At 55.9% G+C, this 18,072-nt stretch overlaps 1 protein-coding gene across 5 annotated transcripts in view; it reads right to left on the reverse strand.

Annotated features, from left to right (window-relative positions):
* Positions 1 to 419: 419 nt before the first annotated feature.
* Positions 420 to 18,072, reverse strand: part of SRC (SRC proto-oncogene, non-receptor tyrosine kinase) — a 54,772-nt gene continuing 37,119 nt past the window's right edge. For all 5 annotated transcript variants that reach the window (XM_044927664.2, XM_044927667.2, XM_044927662.2 and 2 more), the window contains 9 exons: positions 11,855 to 11,953; positions 11,580 to 11,683; positions 9,603 to 9,752; positions 7,946 to 8,101; positions 5,662 to 5,841; positions 4,128 to 4,204; positions 3,237 to 3,390; positions 2,949 to 3,080; positions 420 to 2,647 (listed from right to left, as the gene is read on the reverse strand). In XM_044927664.2, the coding sequence (XP_044783599.1) occupies positions 2,439 to 2,647; positions 2,949 to 3,080; positions 3,237 to 3,390; positions 4,128 to 4,204; positions 5,662 to 5,841; positions 7,946 to 8,101; positions 9,603 to 9,752; positions 11,580 to 11,683; positions 11,855 to 11,953 (1,261 nt within the window). In that variant the 3' untranslated portion in view covers positions 420 to 2,438. The remainder of the gene's footprint in view (positions 2,648 to 2,948; positions 3,081 to 3,236; positions 3,391 to 4,127; positions 4,205 to 5,661; positions 5,842 to 7,945; positions 8,102 to 9,602; positions 9,753 to 11,579; positions 11,684 to 11,854; positions 11,954 to 18,072) is intronic.

Genomic DNA, 18,072 nt, shown 5'->3' on the forward strand with positions numbered 1-18,072 from the left:
GCCCCATGGGTCCCCCAGAGTGTCAACTGCCACCATCCACCCAGGGCATGCTACTGCTACTGCTAAGTCACTTCAGTCGTATCTGACTCTGTGCGACCCCACAGACGGCAGCCAACCAGGCTCCCCCGTCCCTGGGATTCATCTGAGTCCTCAACTGCTCACACTTGGAGAGTCCTGGGCTTCACCCAGACACAAGCAAGGTTGCTGCCAGGCATGGTCACTCCCCAAACACAGGAACAGATGTTCACACACAGCCACACTCCAGAGGTCTCCAATCTGATTATGTCCCTCCCTGGCCTGAAGCCATCCAGCCACCAGTGCTGCCTGCACAAAGGCTCCTCTGACACAGCCTGTCCTCCCATCCCACCCCGTCATGCTCCAGCACACAAGAGATACTCAAGAAACCACTGGCCAAACTCTGAGGTCTGTTTGTGTTTAATCAGACAATATGTAAAGTATTTACAACCAATTCCAAATTCCCCCCTCCCCCACCCCAGGCCTGGGCCATGGAATGAGGGACCCCCTGGCCCTGCCCAGAGCCGGGGGTCCCCTAGGCCTCTGCATAGTCATCTGAAATCTACAAAACACTGTTTGCTTTAAAAAAAAAAAAAAAAAAAAGGACAGTATTAGGATACCTTATACAAAGGGCGCTGGGCAGTTGGAAGGGGATTTGAGAGCACGCTGGAGTGAACCCAGATTTTGACTGGGACAGACAGGAGAAGACTTGGGTAATACACATGTATGAAAGGAAAAATTGAAATTTCATAGGCAGGCACCACTTGGCCTCCTTCCCCACTGGCAGGGCCTGGCTGGCTCAAGAACCCCTGGCAGCAGGAACGTTATTGCTATGATGAGGGGCAGGGGGTGAAATGTACATGGCTGGGGGACAGAGTAGGGGACATTTTTACATGTTAAATATGGACACACATGGAGGAGGAACACACACGTGTACACACATACATACACACACACGGGGGCCCTTGGCAGAATGCCTACAAAACTGTCAGCTGCCCAATTTAAGAAGGGCAGGATGAGGCCCAGGGAGAAACCACCACATACCCCAAGGGCCAAAACACGGTCTCTTGATGCCACGGGCTGGACTCACCACGTGATGCCAGGCCATAAGGTCTGGACAAGAGTGGAGTAGTTGCAGAGGCCATGGCCACATATGGAGGCAGACACTGAAGCCCAGAGAAGCAGCAAGGGCTGCCTGAGGTCACACAGCCAGTCCTGGTATGTGGCAATAGACAATCTGTCCTCTCTCACCCCAGCCTACGCACTCCTTCCCCTACTTGTGAGTTAAGGGTGTCAACTTGGAGAGGAGAGCAGGGGCCAGGCACTGAAACAACACAGGACAAACTGGGGGAAGGAGGACCTGGGGTTCCGTCCTGAGGCCAGGGTCTCACAACCACTTGGATCTTCCTTCTACTTCTGCTTGATTGCCTCCAGAGCCTGTGAGCTCCCTTTCATGATTGGCTAGTGCCAAAGGTAAAAAACCACCCACATTCTGATTAAAACCTGCTTCCCTATCCTTATACCCTTCATTTCTAGCTCAGCCCCACATCCACCTCCACTTTCTCCCCCCACAACAGCCCCACTGAGCGAGCAGCAGCAACAGGACTCTGTCTGCTATCTCTGAGCCATTCTCAGGCCCCTTGTCCCCTGGGCTACCCCAGTCTGTCCACAATGCCTCCAAGGACAATTGCAATGGTTCCTGAGGAAGACAGAGGGAGCACCGGGTTCCAGTTCCACCTCAACCCTGAAGTGCTCTGCTGCCTCGGGCAAGTCACATCCTCTCTCTGGACTCAGTGTCCCCATAGGTAATACGGGGACAAGGAACTGATGATCTCTGAGGATTCCTCAAGCCTAAGAAGGGCAGGGTTTGAGGAGGGTGTCCACCCCTACCCACGATCATCAAGTCAAGCTAGGCCTCGCCAGCCTGGGAGCCACAGCAGAGAGGGCTGGACCCAGGAGCCTTCCGCAAACAGGCGATTCAGAAACGGACGGATGGGCCAGGGCGGCAGGCAGGCCGGGGGCCAGGGGCCGATCACTCCTCTTTGGAAAGGCTCTTTGGCCAGCTCTGCAGACAGACCTGGGGTGGCATGGAAGTGGTAAGGAGCCAGTGCACGGGGTGGGCTGAGGCTAAGAAAAGGGCACCCTCAGCCCCAGCCTTTTTTCCCAGGGTCTCCCGCTGAGACATCCAGAGCTCCAAGAGAGAACGCAGGGAGGGGGCGTGTTGGTGGGCGGAGCCAGGACGGCAGCCTTAGGCCCCGCCCCCAGGGTGGCCCCCAAGCCCCGCCCCACCACGGAAGAGGGCGGGGCCTCGTCACTGGCAATTCCACGGAACGCGGGCAGGCAGAGGCAGGCAAGACCCCGCATCAGGGGCCACCCCGCCCAGGATCCAAGCCGAGAAGGCAGTCTGGCCTGGTAGCCCCGCCCTATAGGTTCTCTCCGGGCTGGTACTGGGGCTCGGTGGACGTGAAATAGTCCTCCAGGAAGGCCTGCAGGTACTCGAAGGTAGGCCGTTCCTCCGGGTCCTTCCGCCAGCACTGGCACATCAGGTCATGCAATGACTCGGGACACTCAGGCGGGCAGGGCATCCGGTAGCCCCGCTCCACCTGGTCCAGCACCTCCCGGTTCACCATCCCTGCGGGCAGAGAGAGGCGTGAGGCGTTAGGGGAGCAAGTGGAGCAGAGGGACGTTGACGGGGACAACCAAGAGGGGTTCCTGCTCAGGGGCAGGGTGGCTGTGACCATAGGTAAAGCCCTCCCCAAGCCTGGGAGCCCTGAACAATGACAGAGCCTAGGATCAGAGGGTCACCTCCTTGTTATGCAGATGGGGAAACTAAAGCCCAGGAGGGGCTTTTACGTGCCCAAGATCTCCTGAGCAGGGGGGTCACCAGGGCAGGGGCAGAAGGACTAAAGATGGGCGGCGGGGAGTTCTCTTACCAGGGTAGGGCACCCGTCCCTTTGTTGTGAGCTCCGTCAGCAGGATCCCAAAGGACCACACGTCTGATTTGATGGTGAACCGGCCATAGAGGGCAGCTTCCGGAGCCGTCCACTTGATGGGGAATTTGGCACCTATAGGAACAAGAATGGTCGGGGGAGCTCAGGAGAACATCATTACCTCTCTGTCGGGCACCATTCTGGTCCCCACTTGACAGAGGAAGAAACTGAGGCTCAGAGAAGGGGCGTGACTCCCAACGGCCACATAGCATCTGCTGGGAGCCTGCCCACCTTGCCGGGCTGTGTATTCGTTGTCTTCAATGAGTCGAGCCAGCCCGAAGTCAGCCACTTTGCACACGAGGCTCTCTCCAACCAGGATGTTGGCAGCCCGGAGGTCTCGGTGGACATAGTTCATCCGTTCCACATAAGCCATGCCCGAGGCGATCTGCAGGCAGAACCCGGGAGCCTGATTCAGAGGCCACCCTGTGCCCTTCCCAGATCACAGGGCACATGCCCAGGGATGGGGTCATCCCCAGGAGTGGACAACCAACCAAATGCCCTGCCCTTCCCAGTTTTTCAAGCAATGAAACCAGTTTACAGTAAACCCTGTTGGCACAAAAAGCGGAACCAGTGCCTGGCCTAAGGAGGGAGCATAGGGCAAAGGGGAGGCACAAGACAAGATGCAACCAGGGAAGTGGGATGACCATGAAAAAGAGACCCCAGACACTCCCAGAGACACAGATGAGTACCAGATCCTGCCAGTTGTCCCAAGTCCCCTTTCTGAGCCTCAGTTTTCTCATCTGTCAAATGGAATAATAGCCATCCTACCTCCTCTGATTGTGATAAGGATTAAAAAGTGGCTGTTGAGCACTGCCTGCAACAAGCAAGTACTAATACATGTTTGTTGAGTGTATTGACACTTGACAGAAAAGAAAACTGAGGTCTGAGGTCCCATAGCAAGTCAGTGACTCCTGATGCCCAGGTAAGGGCTCTTTCTTCTGCCCAGAACCACCACTCACAGCATCTGTAAGTGGTCCTAGTAATACATAGGATGAGATCAGTGAAGGTGGGGGCAATCAAGGCAAGTTTCTTGGAGAGGGCACTCAAGAGGCCAGATGTGGCAGAGCCAGGTGGGTGGGAGAGCTCAAGGCCAGATGTAGGAGGTGGGAGGGGCTGACTCACCTGTGCAGCCATGTCCACCAGCTGAGGCAGCCGCAGGTACTTGCCTGTCTCCCCCTTGAGAAAGTCCAGCAAACTCCCTGGGCAGAGAGAAAGCAGCTCTAGCTCCCACTCTGTCCTCCCTGAGCCAGGAAGCAGTGATTCCCAGATCTTGTCCACTGGGGCAAGCCAGTCTTGCTTTAACCATACAGCAGATTTTATGTAAACCTATCTCTGAATAAAGTCTGTGTTTGTCACTCAAAAGGCAAGCAGGATGGGAAACAACCAAATGGTCACCTCTAGGAGAACAGAACTGTTGTACAGCCATACTATAATGGAATACTACTAAGCAATAAAAAAGGAAGAAACTACTGATATACACAACAAGAAAGAAAACCCTTGGATGTAAAAGATTTCATATATGAAGTTCTAGAAGAAAGAAATCTATGAAGACAAAAAGCACATCAGCGGCTGTATGGGTTTGGGACTGTAGCATACTATCTGCAAAGGAATACAAAGGTATTTTCTGGGGTGTTTATCTCAACTATGCTAAGAGATACACAGAATATCCATTCATTAAAACTCACTGAATTGTACATTTTAAATGGGTGTTTTTTTTCCAAAGATTTTTTTTTTTCACGTGGACTATTTTTAAAATCTTTATTGAATTTATTACAATATTGCTTCTGTTTTATGTTTTGTTTTTTTCGGCCATGAGGCATGTGGGATTTTTGCTCCCTGACAAGGGATCAAACCCACATGTTCTGCATTGGAAGGCAAAGTCTTACCCACTGAACCACCAGGGAAGTCCCCTAAAATGGGTGTATTTTATCATATGTAAGTTATACCTCCAAAAGTGGAATTTTGAAAAATAATTATTTTCAAAACTAAGTAAAAGTCAGGCCAGGAACTTGACCCAGATGTGGCTCAGCTTGGAGGATTCAGGGAATTTTCCTTCCAGCCCTAGAAATGGCAAACAGCTTTACAAAAGCAGCAGACAGGAGGACACTGATGCATTGTGGGACATCACTAAAAACAAAATGAACCGAGAAAGGCAACCTGCGGTTTAATGTTCCATGGATGTGGGAAGTTGATTCTTTTCATGCATTTCACCTTTAAAGGCATGCGCTCTAACTCACAGACCTAGAAAACGAACTTATGGCTGCTGGGGGAAAGGGACAGTTAGGGACTTTGGGAAGGACATGTACACACTGCTATATTTCAGATGGATAACCAACAAAGACCTATTGGATAGAACAGGGTACTCTGCTCAATGTTATGTGCCAGCCTGGAACCAGGTGGATGGGAGAGCTCAAGGGAGGGAGGCCCGGGGCAGAAGGGATACATGCATATGTATGGCTGAATCTCTTTGCCTTTCACCTGAAACTGTCACAACATTGCTCATCCCCAACACAAAATGTTTTTGATGTTAAAAATAAATAAATAAAAATTTTAAAAAATAAAGGCACACACTCATTCTAGATGTGGTGGGAAGTGAAGCGCGTCCCACCTGCCCTGTTGCAAGGAGCCCCACCAGGGCCCTCCCGGCTTCCCTCACCCTTGCTCATGTACTCCGTGACAATGTAGATGGGCTCTTCGGACACCACGGCGTACAGCTGCACGAGTTTTTCATGCCTCAGTTTCTTCATAACCTGGGCCTCCTGCAGGAAGGCCTCCGGAGACATTGTACCAGGCTTCAGGGTTTTGATGGCCACTCTGGTGGTGCCGTTCCAGGTACCTGTGTGGACAGGCGTGCAGGTTGCCTCAGGGGAGGACCCCCATTCCCATCTCACAGGGATGCAGGATCTGCCTGTCTGGGTACCAATGTCAGCTCTGACCTCCCAGGCCAGGTGACAAGCCCAGCCAAGGCCCAGCCTCTTTCTGAGCCTCAGTGTCACCATCTGCAAAATGGGCAGAACACTCCTCACAGGGCATGCTCAAGAAAGAGTAGCTGTTCTTAGGACTCTTACGATTAGAAATGTCCCCAAAAGCAGCACATTCGTCAATTCAACTGCCCTCCTCGGGGTGGTCATGTTCCTTCTGGGTGACGCACTGGAAGGTGGCCTAGGTGTTCACAGCTGGTGCGTGTGCACTGGTGGGGGATGGGGGTGAGACAGAGCTGGCCTCAGAACAAGGCCCCAGAACAAGAAGCTGTCTCAAGCCACACTCCCCAAAAAGTAATTAAAGCCTCACACCGAGTACAAAGACTCAGAGGTCAGACTGGCAGGAGTTTGGCTCCCACCTCTGCCCACTGTCAGCAGTGAGACCACAGGTGAGTCAGCGCCCCTCTAAACCTCGATTTTCTCATCCGGAAAATGGGGATGCTATAATCCATCTATGGGGCTGCTAGGGCTGTTAAGCCCACTGTGAACACACAGTTAACAGCTGCAGCTGTTATTTTATTATCTGGTTTTTCAAACTGTGATGCCTCAGGGAAAGCTATGTTTTAAACCAGTGTGTTTAATCCCTGTTTGGTCCCAGCCAGGCCTGAGGATCCTTTGATGAGTGGCCTTGGCCCATGCCTCACTATCCCTGGGCCTCCATCTGTGGGTTGGGGCTCAGGCCCATGTCTGCAGTCCTCCAGCACAGGCCCTCTGGAGATATGTAGCAGGCTCTTCATAAGTCTGTCTGGATCATCCAGGGAGGAGCAAGAGCCTCCTCCATTGATTTCACCGCACAGCCAAGCCAGGAATGAGTTTTGCAGCCACCAGAATGGCTGATGCTGTCTCCGTTTTGCTCAAGTTCTCTTTTTTTAAGATTTATTTATGCATTTGACTGCCTAGATCTTAGTTGTGGCACACAGGACCTTTGATATTTGTTGAAGCATGTGAACTCTTAGTTGTGGCTTGCGGGATCTAGTTACCCGACTAAGGATTAAACCTGGGCTCATGCATTGGGAGCATGGAATCTCAGCCACTGGACTGCCAGGAAAGTCCCATCAGGTCCTCTCTTTGTTCCTGTGCTTTGCATCTCCATCCCCTCTCCCCAGCTGAAAGCCAGCAGCTCCTCTTTCCTGACCTGGCCTGACCTCCAGCCTGTAGGCCTCTGTCCCTGCAGTGAGCCTCCCAGGAAGCCCCTCTGCTCTCCTCCATCATCTCTTCCTCATGGGAAGGAAGTGGAGGCAGTGATACACCAGAGCTCAGATGGAACCACCTTGAAAACTGCACACGGTCATCTCCCCACGGGACACGCGGGCTCACAACGGCCAGGCCTCCCTCACCATGACCTCTGCGACCCGTGTCCGCAGAGACCAGTCAGCAGAAGGGGGCCTGGGTTTTGTCAGGGCTGCACAGCGTTTGTTTTCAAGGACAGTTTGGCCATTTCTCCAGAGTGAAACAGGAGATCATTAACAGGCCAGGAGCGCTCTAAACTCTGCACCTCCCGGAGCTCCATCTAGGAGCTGAGGTTTCTCTTCCCACGGCTGAAGTTAACGTGGGGACACGTGTGGGGCAAGCATTCTCTCAATCCCCCAGGGGGTTCTATTACCTCCGCCCCCCCCGGCCCCATTTTACAGGTGGGAAGATCAAGGCTCAGAGGGAAGCCACCTGGCCCAGCCCACAGGGCATGTCACTGGGAAATCACGATGCCCAGCCCCAAGCAGTTCTCGGAAAACGGGTACCACGGCAGCTGGAGGCATGGCTTGCTGGGGCCCTAGCTTGCTACTGCCCACCACTGGAGGAGTTCCACGTTGAGAGTAGGACCCACAGTTCACAGAGGTTATAAGATCATGGAAGCAAAGGTTGGGGGACTCGTGGGACCTGGAGAAGCCACATGGGACAGACATCTGCCTGTTCTCAAGTGGGGACAAAGCAGGGAAGGGAGTGCCGGGGGCATGGCCTTACCCATCCACACCTCTCCGAAGCAGCCCTGGCCCAGCTTGACCTCCAGCCGCAGCGACTCCCGGGGGATCTCCCAGGCGTCTTTGGCCAGGCCTTGAGTCTGCGGCTTGGACGTGGGGCACACAGTGGTGAGGCGGTGGCAGAGGCCATCAGCGTGTTCTGAAGACAGAGATAGGGCAATGGAGTTCAGGCCTGGCATCCACGCAGGGTCACCGTGTCCCACGGTGTGTGTGTGTGTGTGTAGACTCACACACTGCATGCATACAGGCTTCAGGGCCACACAGGACACCCTAGAGGCCAGGCGTCCATACCTGTGTGTATGCACTGCCCCCAACACGGGCCCACAGTGCCTCATGCATCTGCTCCCTGAGTCATTCATTCATTCATCTGACTTTAAGGGGGTGCCAGGGAGCCAGTGGAAGCCTGCCCTCATGGAGCCCCCAGTCCAGGAGGGCACCCAACTTTCCCATATCACCTCCCAGGACCACAAGTGTGACAGAGGAGAGCTGTATATGCAATAGCAGGTTGGTTGGGTGGAATTCTGGGAGGCTTCCCGGAAGAGGTGGCACCTGGGCTTGTATTTTCAGGAGGGTGAGTGGTTAACTAGGGAACAGCCCTCTGGGTAGAGGGCACACTGCCTCATCCATGTGCAAAGGCCCTGAGGCAGGAACAAGCCAGTGGGTTGGAAGAGCTGAAAGGAGGCCGAGGTGGGTGGGGAGGGCTGCCAAGGAATGAGTAGGGGAAGGAGGGCCCCACGTAAGGCATGGAGGCCAGTTGGGTTTAGACCACCCAAAACCTGAGGCCACATGGGGGTCTTTCTCCTAAAATTCCAAGGTAACCAACCCCTGGAGGGTTTTGATCTGGGGGAACTGGGTTCAGAATAAATACAGCGGTGGCCAAAGGGATGGAGGTGGACAGTGGCAGATCCTTGAGGGAGTCAGGAGGCTCAGCTGCCAGAGGAGAAGGAGCTGGTGCTCTCAGGAAAGGCCACACGTGAAAGCTGTGGCCACATGCCAGACACCCAGGTACCCACAGGACTGTCCACATGGGAGCACACAGGCCATGACACCACTGGAGTCCACCCAGGCAGCCCTGGACATCCAGACGGATTGGCCACAGCCTTGCACACATGGCCTAACCCGCGCCCACAACCTGCGCCTGTGAGCTCCCCGCCCGCCACTCGCTCTCCCCCTCTCTGCTGCGATCGATCTAGCCGCCCCCTCGTCTCCCGGTAACCGGTTCTAACCGGTCCTAAGGCTGCAGGGACAAATGACACCAGTCTATGCCCCGCTCCTTCCCGGCTCACTTCTCCAGGCAGCCCCGTCCTCATCAGGCAGCTTCGGAGGAGGTGAAATAGGACGGAGGGATGGGAGGGGGTGGGGAAGGCAGAGGGAAACCAGGGAGGAGGGCATGGGAGGAGGGGAGTGGGAAAAGGGGCACAGGAGGAGGGGAGTGGGAGGAGGGAGAAAAGGGGAAAGGAAGAATCGGGAGGGGAACAGGAGCTTTCATCCTCAGGGTGACAGGAGTCCTGGACCTGGTTGGCTCCAAAGCCCCCAGCTCAGGGTCTACAGTATGGATGGAGACCCCCACCTCCCAGCCCCTCCCGGGCCCTTCCCTCCCCTGCGCCCAGCTGGCAGCCTGGAGGCCGGCCGGCACTCACTGGAGTAGTAGGCCACCAGCTGCTGCAGGCTGTTGAACTGGGTGCGGGAGGTGATGTAGAAGCCTCCGCTGTCCAGCTTGCGGATCTTGTAGTGCTTCACGTTTAGGCCCTTGGCATTGTCGAAGTCAGACACCGAGAGGCAGTAGGCGCCTGCAGGACAGGCCGGAGAGGGACCGTGACCACCACACCCGCTCGCCCATGGCCACGGCGCTGAGCACGTCTACCCGACACGGGACGGAAGGCAGGCACAGATGGAACCAGGTCTGGTCCAGCCTGTCTCTGAGCACCCAGCGCCTGGGCAGCCACTGGGGCAGAATCAAGTGACAAAGGGCATGTGACTCAAGAATCTTTCCATGCACCTTTGACCTGTGAAGCCCAGATGTGCATCCCAGCTCTGTGACCTAAGCAAGTGACTTGCCCTCTCTGGGCCTTAGCTTCCTCCTCTGCACAAGCAGGCTACTCCCCAGGCAGCTGGGCAGATTCAGTGAGACCACATATAAGAAGGCCGGGTACATAAGAGGCGCTCAGTAAATGTTTGTGGGGAGCCTCATAGGAATAGCCCCAGGTAGCTGTGTGTCCCTGGCCTAACTGCCTCTCCTCTCTGGGTCTGCCCACTGGAGTGGTGTCCAGGCCCCGCCCCTCCCTGAAGACTCCAGGCTTAGGCAGGAGCCGGTGGTTGGCTAAGGCCGGGCTGCCCTGGGCAGGAGACCACATACTGGGTGTGGCCTGAAGGGCGCCAAGGCTCAGCTGGGCCAGTCCGGGTGGCCCCTCCCTGTTGCCCTGGAGCCTAGAAAAGCTTTGGGCTCGAAAAGTTTCCTTCTGCCCAACAGGCCTGTTAACCTGAGCCCAAGAGATGCCTGGGGTGGCATCAGGGAAAAAGGCTGAGCGCCAGAGGTGGGGGAGAAGGCTTCAGTGGCCAGAGAAAGCCCTTCTAAGTAAACAGCATACAGGCATCATTCTAGAAGCCCAGGCCCCTCAGCCCCCACAACCTCTGGACAATCCTCAGGTGGGGTTTACAATATCCAGTGTCAAAAAGGGAAAATAAGGCTCAGAGAGGGAAAGCAGCTAGCTTCGGGTAACCCAGCCAGCAATTCAGACACACACAGAACCTGTGGCTGGGTCTCTAAAGCCTGCACTGGACAACCATGACTTTCTGCAGATGGCCCAGGCCATGTGCTATAGAAGCCACAGCACTAAATCTAAAGCCAAGCCCTGACCACGTGTGCACACACCACAAACATGCCTGTGTCCAGTGGCCATATGCTCACACAGGCTCACGCTCTCCAGGCCCCCAGGCACAAGGACAAACCCACAACAATTCACTCCCACACAGCATCACACAGACAACGCCACCCCAGGTGCACACACACACACGCCTGGACCCACATGACTGCTCATAAATGCACACACGTGACATGGACACTCTGCTTTCCCATCTCCCACTGAGCCCCAGGCCCACAGGAGCAGGAGCTTCATCGCCATGGTGATGGAGTCTGCAACCCACTTGCAGAGGGGCTAGAGAGAAAGGGGGTGATCGTTCTCTGGCAGAGGGGAAGGACAGGAGAGAAACAGAGGCCAGGACTATTGGGAGAAGGGCAAAGCCAGGTCCCAGTACCCAGTCCAGCCCCCAAGGCCCCTGGGGAAGGGGAAGAAAGGGGGCCATTGCATCAGCACCCTCCTTGGGAACAGCCTTTGGCTCTTTGACCCTCAGGCCTCCTGATAATCTGTGTCCATTCCTTATCTGAGCAACCTGAGGCCAGAGAGACTGGCCTCTTTTGTTGCACCTTTTGCGGCATCTTTTGCTCACACCAGATAATTCAGTGCTCTTCAAATTTACCTCCCTGCCATTGATCCTGGCTTTTTCTCCAGCTGGAGGATTCTTCCCATCCCACTCCATATACCAAACTCCTATTCATTCCTCAATACCCAGCTCAAATAACCCACAAAAGGTTCAGTTCCCAGTAGAAGCACTCATACCTTTCGTGGTCTCGCTTTCTCGCACTAGGAAGGTCCCTCTTGGGTTCTCTGCATTGAGCAGTAACCGCTCTGACTCCCGTCTGGTGATCTTGCCAAAGTACCACCTGGGGCGGGAGGGAGGGGGATGGTGCTGGTGGTCCAGGATTCCGCCCACCCACCATGCCTCTTCCTGGGATGTGGCTGGGGCCGCCAGCCCCTCCACTCTAGCCCAGGAGAGAAGCTCTGAACCAGCAGCGATGATGGTGAGCAAGCAGGAGGCCAGAGTCAATACTCACTCTTCAGCCTGGATGGAGTCAGAGGGTGCCACATAGTTGCTGGGGATGTAGCCTGTCTGTCCTGTGCTGAGCGAGTGGGCCAGCCACCAGTCTCCCTCTCTGAGCAGGGGGAGAGGGAGGGAGCAAAGGAGAAGGAAACCATCAGCAATGGGCCCCGGGGCGTGCGGTCTTCAGAGGTGCTATGCTGGGGGCTCGTGAGGCTGAGTGAGGTGCAGGGAACACGGAGATCAGGCCACTCACCCCTTGCCAAGCTGAGCTGGCCTGGGACTCCTCCCCTCCCTACCCCAGAAGCCTCCTGGCCAAAGCTGACTCAGACAATGAGGCCTGAACTCACAGGGGCAGAGTCCTGAGACAGGAAGTGATCGGCTGCCCTGCAGATACCCCAAGCCATCTCAAGATGCCAAGCACCTGCCTTGGGATTTAGGGAGGGAGCTCCCTGTCTCTGGGGAGCAAGCAAGTTGTAACAGGAGAAGCTTCCTGCCTGAGATGGATGGCGAATCAGACCTTCAAAACCTCCCCAAGCCCTGAGATTTTGAAGCCCAAGCCTGGGAAGTGGCGAGACCTGAGTGGAGGCAAAGGATGGTCCTTTTGGGGCTTGGTGACAATCCAGGCGCTCTCTGCAGAGCTGCTACTGCAGCTGGAGCAATGCTTGCCTTTGTCACAAATCACGGGTCACACCCACCAGGCTCCATGACTGAAAACTACAGGCCTCCTCCTGCAGCCTACCCAGCTATGGGGAAACTGAGGCCAGAGGGGGCTGGGACTTGCCCAAAGTCACACAGCGAGTCATGTCAGAGGGAGCTGAAGTGGCAGAGCCCCAGTGCCCAGGGCCCTTCTACACTGATTTCCCCATGAGGCAAGGAGTGTGATGGGGACAGGGTGATGGGGCAGGAGAAGCCCCCAGCAGGGTGGGTCCCCTGGGTCTGGTGGGGAGCAGGGAAGGGGCAGAAGTACCTTTGCAGCCATCTGAATGTGAACCAGGTCTGGCTGGAGCGGGGGTCCAGAGACACAGAGGAGGGAGGAGAAAGCGAGAGCCCAACAGGAAAGAAGAGGCAGAGATGGGGGTGGTGAGAGAGAGAGAGAGGCAGAAAGAGCGAGGGAGAGAGCGGAGTGCCAGGCGGTGCTGGGGACGGGGGAGGGAGGACAAGGCGGCAGCCACAGGGGCCTCGCATCCAAAGCAATCAATGGAGGCAGGGAGAGGGTCGATGGGGAGGGAGGGGGGGCTGATGGGAAGGGCTGCCTGGGAAATAGGGCCCAGCCCCCTCCAATTCCCACTGTACAGATGGGAAGACTGAGGCTAGAGATGCAAGGGCCTCTGCTCAAGGTCACACAGCCAGGCCCAGGTTCCTAACTCCCAGATCAAGAGGAATCCTTCCTTACAAGGAGCTGTAGAGCTTGATACCTTGCTGAGCTTCTCACCCCAAGGCTGCCTTTGACCTCATCACAACCCTGAGAAGACACACAGCCAATGGATGTGTCCCCTGCTGCCCATGATCGGGATCCAAAGAGAAAAAGGCCCTTGCCCACAGCCACAGTCTGGACTTGAACCTGGATCCCTGGCTCCAGGTTCTTCTGAGCTGCCCCACCTATGCTCTTCAGCCCATTTTGAAGATGGAGAAGTTGAGGCCAAGAGAGTGGGGCTGGGCGAGCTCTCTGAGAACAGATGAGTATAGGTGAGCATCCCAAAGTCAGCCAGGTGAGCCCAGGCTCAACCAGAGAGTGTGAGTCCCTTCTGGATGGAGTGGGATTGGCGCTGTGTGGGCTGACTCAGCTATACAATCACTGCATGCATGCACACTCAGGTGGGGCACAGGCTCACATGGGAATCTTGGCAGGAGACGGAGGGCGCCAGAGTAAGGTGGTGATGCCCACCTCAAGGAAAGAAGCCTGGAGGTGCCCAGGACCTCCATCTACCTCTCTGTGTGTACCCACAGTGGATGGGGGGGGGCCCCCTCACTGTCTGTCCTATTTGACTCTCAAGACCACCCTGCAAAAAAGGCAGGCCTCAGTCCCTAGATGAAGAAAAGAGATGTCTAGGGGCCAGCCCAAGGACACACAACACCCAGGATGGAATAACCCAGCACTTTCTTTGTAGAGTTGGTGAAAATGAGGCACAGAATGGGGTAGAAACTTCCCCAAAGCTAGCAGAGATCGTCCAGCCCAAAGCCTTCATTTCAGCAAGGGGAAATCTAAGGCACAGAGAAGGGCGATGATTTGCCCAAAGACACACAGCGAATCCACAGCAGAGCAAGGGTGAGAACCAGGGCCCTTGTGTGCCCACAGCCAGTCTTGGCCAGCCCCCTGGACCCCTGTGCCCTCCCCAGGCCCCTCAGACTCAGAGACCCTCAGGGAAACCAGAGGAAGATGGAGGAGGAGGCAGCAGGGCTGGGGGCAGGGGACTGAGCCAAGGTCTAGGTCAGAGACTACGAAATGGGGCAGATTGACAAAGCAGAGTTTGCAAGCTGGCTGGCCTTGGGAAAGGCCCCAGCCACCTACTCACAATGGAAGGCTGGCAGCAGCATGTGCCCAGAGGCTGGCCAAGCACGGCCCCAGAAGCCCCTGAAGCGGGGGTTCAGCCCTGCTGACATTACCCAGACTGGCCCAGCTGAGCCTCCAGCTCCCCGACACCAGCCCATGTGTGAATTTGGGCTCACAGTCCAATTTGGGGGTTTTATTTCACAAGGACAGGGATGGAGGTGTGCGGAAACTAAGGATCCACGGTCCAGCTTCAGCCTGGCCCCGGCTCGAGAGGTTTCGAACAGCCTGAGTGCCAGAGTCCAAGCATCCTGGCGCCAGCCCAGCTCAGCATTGCAGGCATGACCTTGGCCCTACCTCGGTTTCCTCATCTGCAGGATGGGGATACTCATGCCTCCCTCCGAGGATGTAAAATCGCAGCACTATGCCTGGCACACAGTAGGTGCTCAATGTGCATGAGCTGATAGTATCTTGGTTTGGCTAAAAAAAGAGAAAGAATGAAATCTGCAACTCTATGGTACCCCTCCCCACTCTCAACACAGCTTTAAAAACCAGCACGCAGCTCAGTTCGTCTCCGATAAGGATTTGCTGTGTGACTTTGGGCAAGTTCCTTACCCTCTCAGCACCTCTATAAAAAGGAGGTAATAGTCATAAAATCTCCCTTGCAGGCAAAGCGTGTAAATCAGTCAGCATCAAGCCAAGAAGTGGATTACTGTGATTATCATCTGAGCCTCAGTGTGCCCACCTGTGAAATGGGAATATCAAGCCCCATCTTCCGCTGCCAATGGTCTGGAAGGTTCAAACCTGCCTCAGGCGGCTGTGAGCTGGCTCTGCAGAGGGCCAGGGACTGCCCTCACAATGAGGGGCCCCATAGCTTCCCAGATCAGCCCGGTCTGGTGGGGACTCTGATCTGAGCTCAGAAGTGACGGTGGTGTTAACCTAACATGTTGAACACGCTTACTGCATCTCACACCTTTCCTGGGGCCTGGGTCCCATCAGATAGGCAGGAAGAAGGGAAGGAAGGGAATCACACATTCCCTGCCTGACCCCTCACCTTCCCTCACGTGGCCAGAGAAGAAAGTACTGGACCAGGAGGCCCCGAACTACGATTTTACACCCCAAGTGCTGTCGCTAGCTGTGTGACTTCAGGCTACTGACCTCACCTCTCTGAGCCTCAGGATCCTCTTTTTAGAGCCTAATCCTTGTGGCTAATTCAGGCAGGCATGTGGACTGGGAGAGTGGCAGCTTTGGAACCTGGGGAATTAGGACAGCTTGCATTGTTCTATTTAACTCATTTGGGCTGTTGGGACTGACCAGAGAAGTGATTTGGAGCTTGCAGGCGAGCCAGGGCAGCTGGGCACAGCTTAGACAGTCAAGTTTCCGAGCCCTGAGGCCTGGACCCCTGCTTGGTTCTTGGGGAGAGAGCAGGGTGAGGCTGAGGCAGATTGTGCGAGGAGGGCAGGAAGGGGTCCCTCGCCCCATGGTGGGGAGTGGAACCGAAGAGCCCAGGGCAAGGGGGCAGAGGTCAGTGCCCGCTGGAGAAGCTGCTGGAATAATCAGGGTGGGAGGAAACGGCAACTTGGGAAGCACCCCAAAGTCAGACCCAAGGGGCTCTGGCTCCTAGAGAACCAGGACAGGGGCTTAGGGTGGTCACCCCTCAGATGGGCTTCCTCCGACCCAAGGCCCCACAGCACCCAGAGCTCTAGGTCCAGGACCACGTGGCATGGAGATCCAAGGAGCAGGGTCTCCAGGCAGCTACTGTGAGGACTCCAGCCCAGCCAGCCCTGGCCCAGCCCCAACAGGCTCGGCCTCAAGCTCTCCTTCCCCGACTCTCAGCCCAGCCACAGGCTAGACTCAGAAAGTCCCTCACTCCTGCAGGGTGTGGGGTGGGTGCAGGGGGCTCACAATAATGGAGCTTAAGCAATAATGGTACAAGGACATGCAGGGTGTTCCCGGGGTGAGGTATGAAACCTCACGCGTGGGTAGCCTATCTTCCACTAAGGGAAGCAGGACAGGGATGCTCCCCTGTCCCATCCCCGATCCTGTTACCCCTCCTCTTCCTCTAATGCCAGCTCCCCCCAACTCCACCATCACCCAACTTCTAAGGCAGAGGAGCAGCTGAGTGCTGTGATATGAGGAAGGGCTCCCGATCCACCCCCACTTTCCAATCGGGGCACCTCACTGCCCCCCATGGGCTTCCCATGGACAGATCTCCATCACTTCCGGCCCTCCTGGCAGCCCATCCTAGAAGGCAGGAAGAAGGAAAGGAAGGGGCTGGCAAAGGACAAGTGAAAGAGGCAGGATCAAAGTTTCCAGAACTCTCCTCTGGCCACACCTTTGCTCAAGCTGTGAGTTCCCTAAGAAGCCCTTCCCATCGTTGCCAGTTGAGATCTCCCCAGCACTTCAAAGTCTCCTCCAGCCTGAGGCACCATCCCGCCCAGCTCAGCCCCTCCCTCCTCCCAGCTCCTCTGCACCTGCACAGAGCCCCTCCTCCAAGGGCTCAGGGTCATGCCTACCTCCCCGCCGCCCAGCTCTGCCACTACTATCTGTGTGACCTTGAGAAAGTCATTTCACCCCTCTGGGCCTCAGTTTCCTCATCTGTAAAATGGAGCCAATAAACATTTCCACTTCCCAGGGCTATGGTGCCTTTTAAATAAAACAACGCAACTGAAGCGGTCAGCGTGAGCACAGGCCCACAAGCAGGGCACAAGAAATGGTGCTCCAGTACCACCTGGGTACCCTCAGTGGGGTGAGGAACATGGGGTTGGGGGGCCCCAAAATGTGGCAGGCACAAGAGCAGCCCTCAACGAGTTTCCAGTTTGGGGGTGGGCAGATGGAAACAGCTGGAACCAGGAGAGAACTAGAGTGGCATTGGGACTCAGACAGCAGGGGTTTGGGGGAGCTGGGAAAGCCCCCTCCCCTTGGGACAGCAGCTTAAAGAAGAGAGAGAGCTGCTGCCCAAGTTCCAATCCTGGCTTTGCTACTTGGTGGCTGTGTGACCTTGGGCAAGGGCCTTTACATCTCTGAGCCTCAGTTTCCTCCTTCCATATGAGGAATCAATATGGCGATGGCCCCGCCCCATCACTACAGCCCTGGCAGGTGGAACGGCAGCAGAGTAAAGGACGTGGGTAAAAATGCCTACCCCTCTTTTCCCCTTTGCCTCACAAGGAAGGCACTTCTGAGCTGGATCTTGAGGGATGAGTAGGAGTTTGCCAGACCGATGGGAGAAGGGGCCTTTCACGCAGAGGGAACAACATGCATAACAGCAGGCAGGCACGAACAAGCAAGAAATGCCTGGAGATGGTGGGGATGTCCAACCTCCTTAGCCAGGCCTTCGAGGATGCTCCGGGATCAATCACACTCTACCCTCTAGAACCTTCTCGCCCTTCCATAGCCCTGAAGGCATGTAAACCCCTCCAGCACTGCACCCTCCCAGGAGCTGCCCTTCTGTGAGGGGGGCTGCCATCTACCACCCCCCTCCAGCACCTCGGCTTCACTGTGCTTCCTTCGAGGTCCTGCTTGAGTCTCCCAGACCCTGGTCACCACCAGAGGTGGGCACACAGCACGGCCCCCTAAAGACTAAGCTGACCCCAGCCCCGCCCTCCACTGGCCCAGACTAGGGCCAGTCCTGCTATACTCTGGCCCCAGGAGGACGTGGCCTTCTCCACCCAGGCCTCCATGGGCCCAGCGCTGGCCCTGCATGCAGCTGGCACTCGGGGGGAGCTGAGCGAGCAGGAGGTGGA

Source organism: Bubalus bubalis, chromosome 14 (genome assembly GCF_019923935.1).
Source record: "Bubalus bubalis isolate 160015118507 breed Murrah chromosome 14, NDDB_SH_1, whole genome shotgun sequence".
Classification (NCBI taxonomy): Eukaryota; Metazoa; Chordata; class Mammalia; order Artiodactyla; family Bovidae; genus Bubalus; species Bubalus bubalis.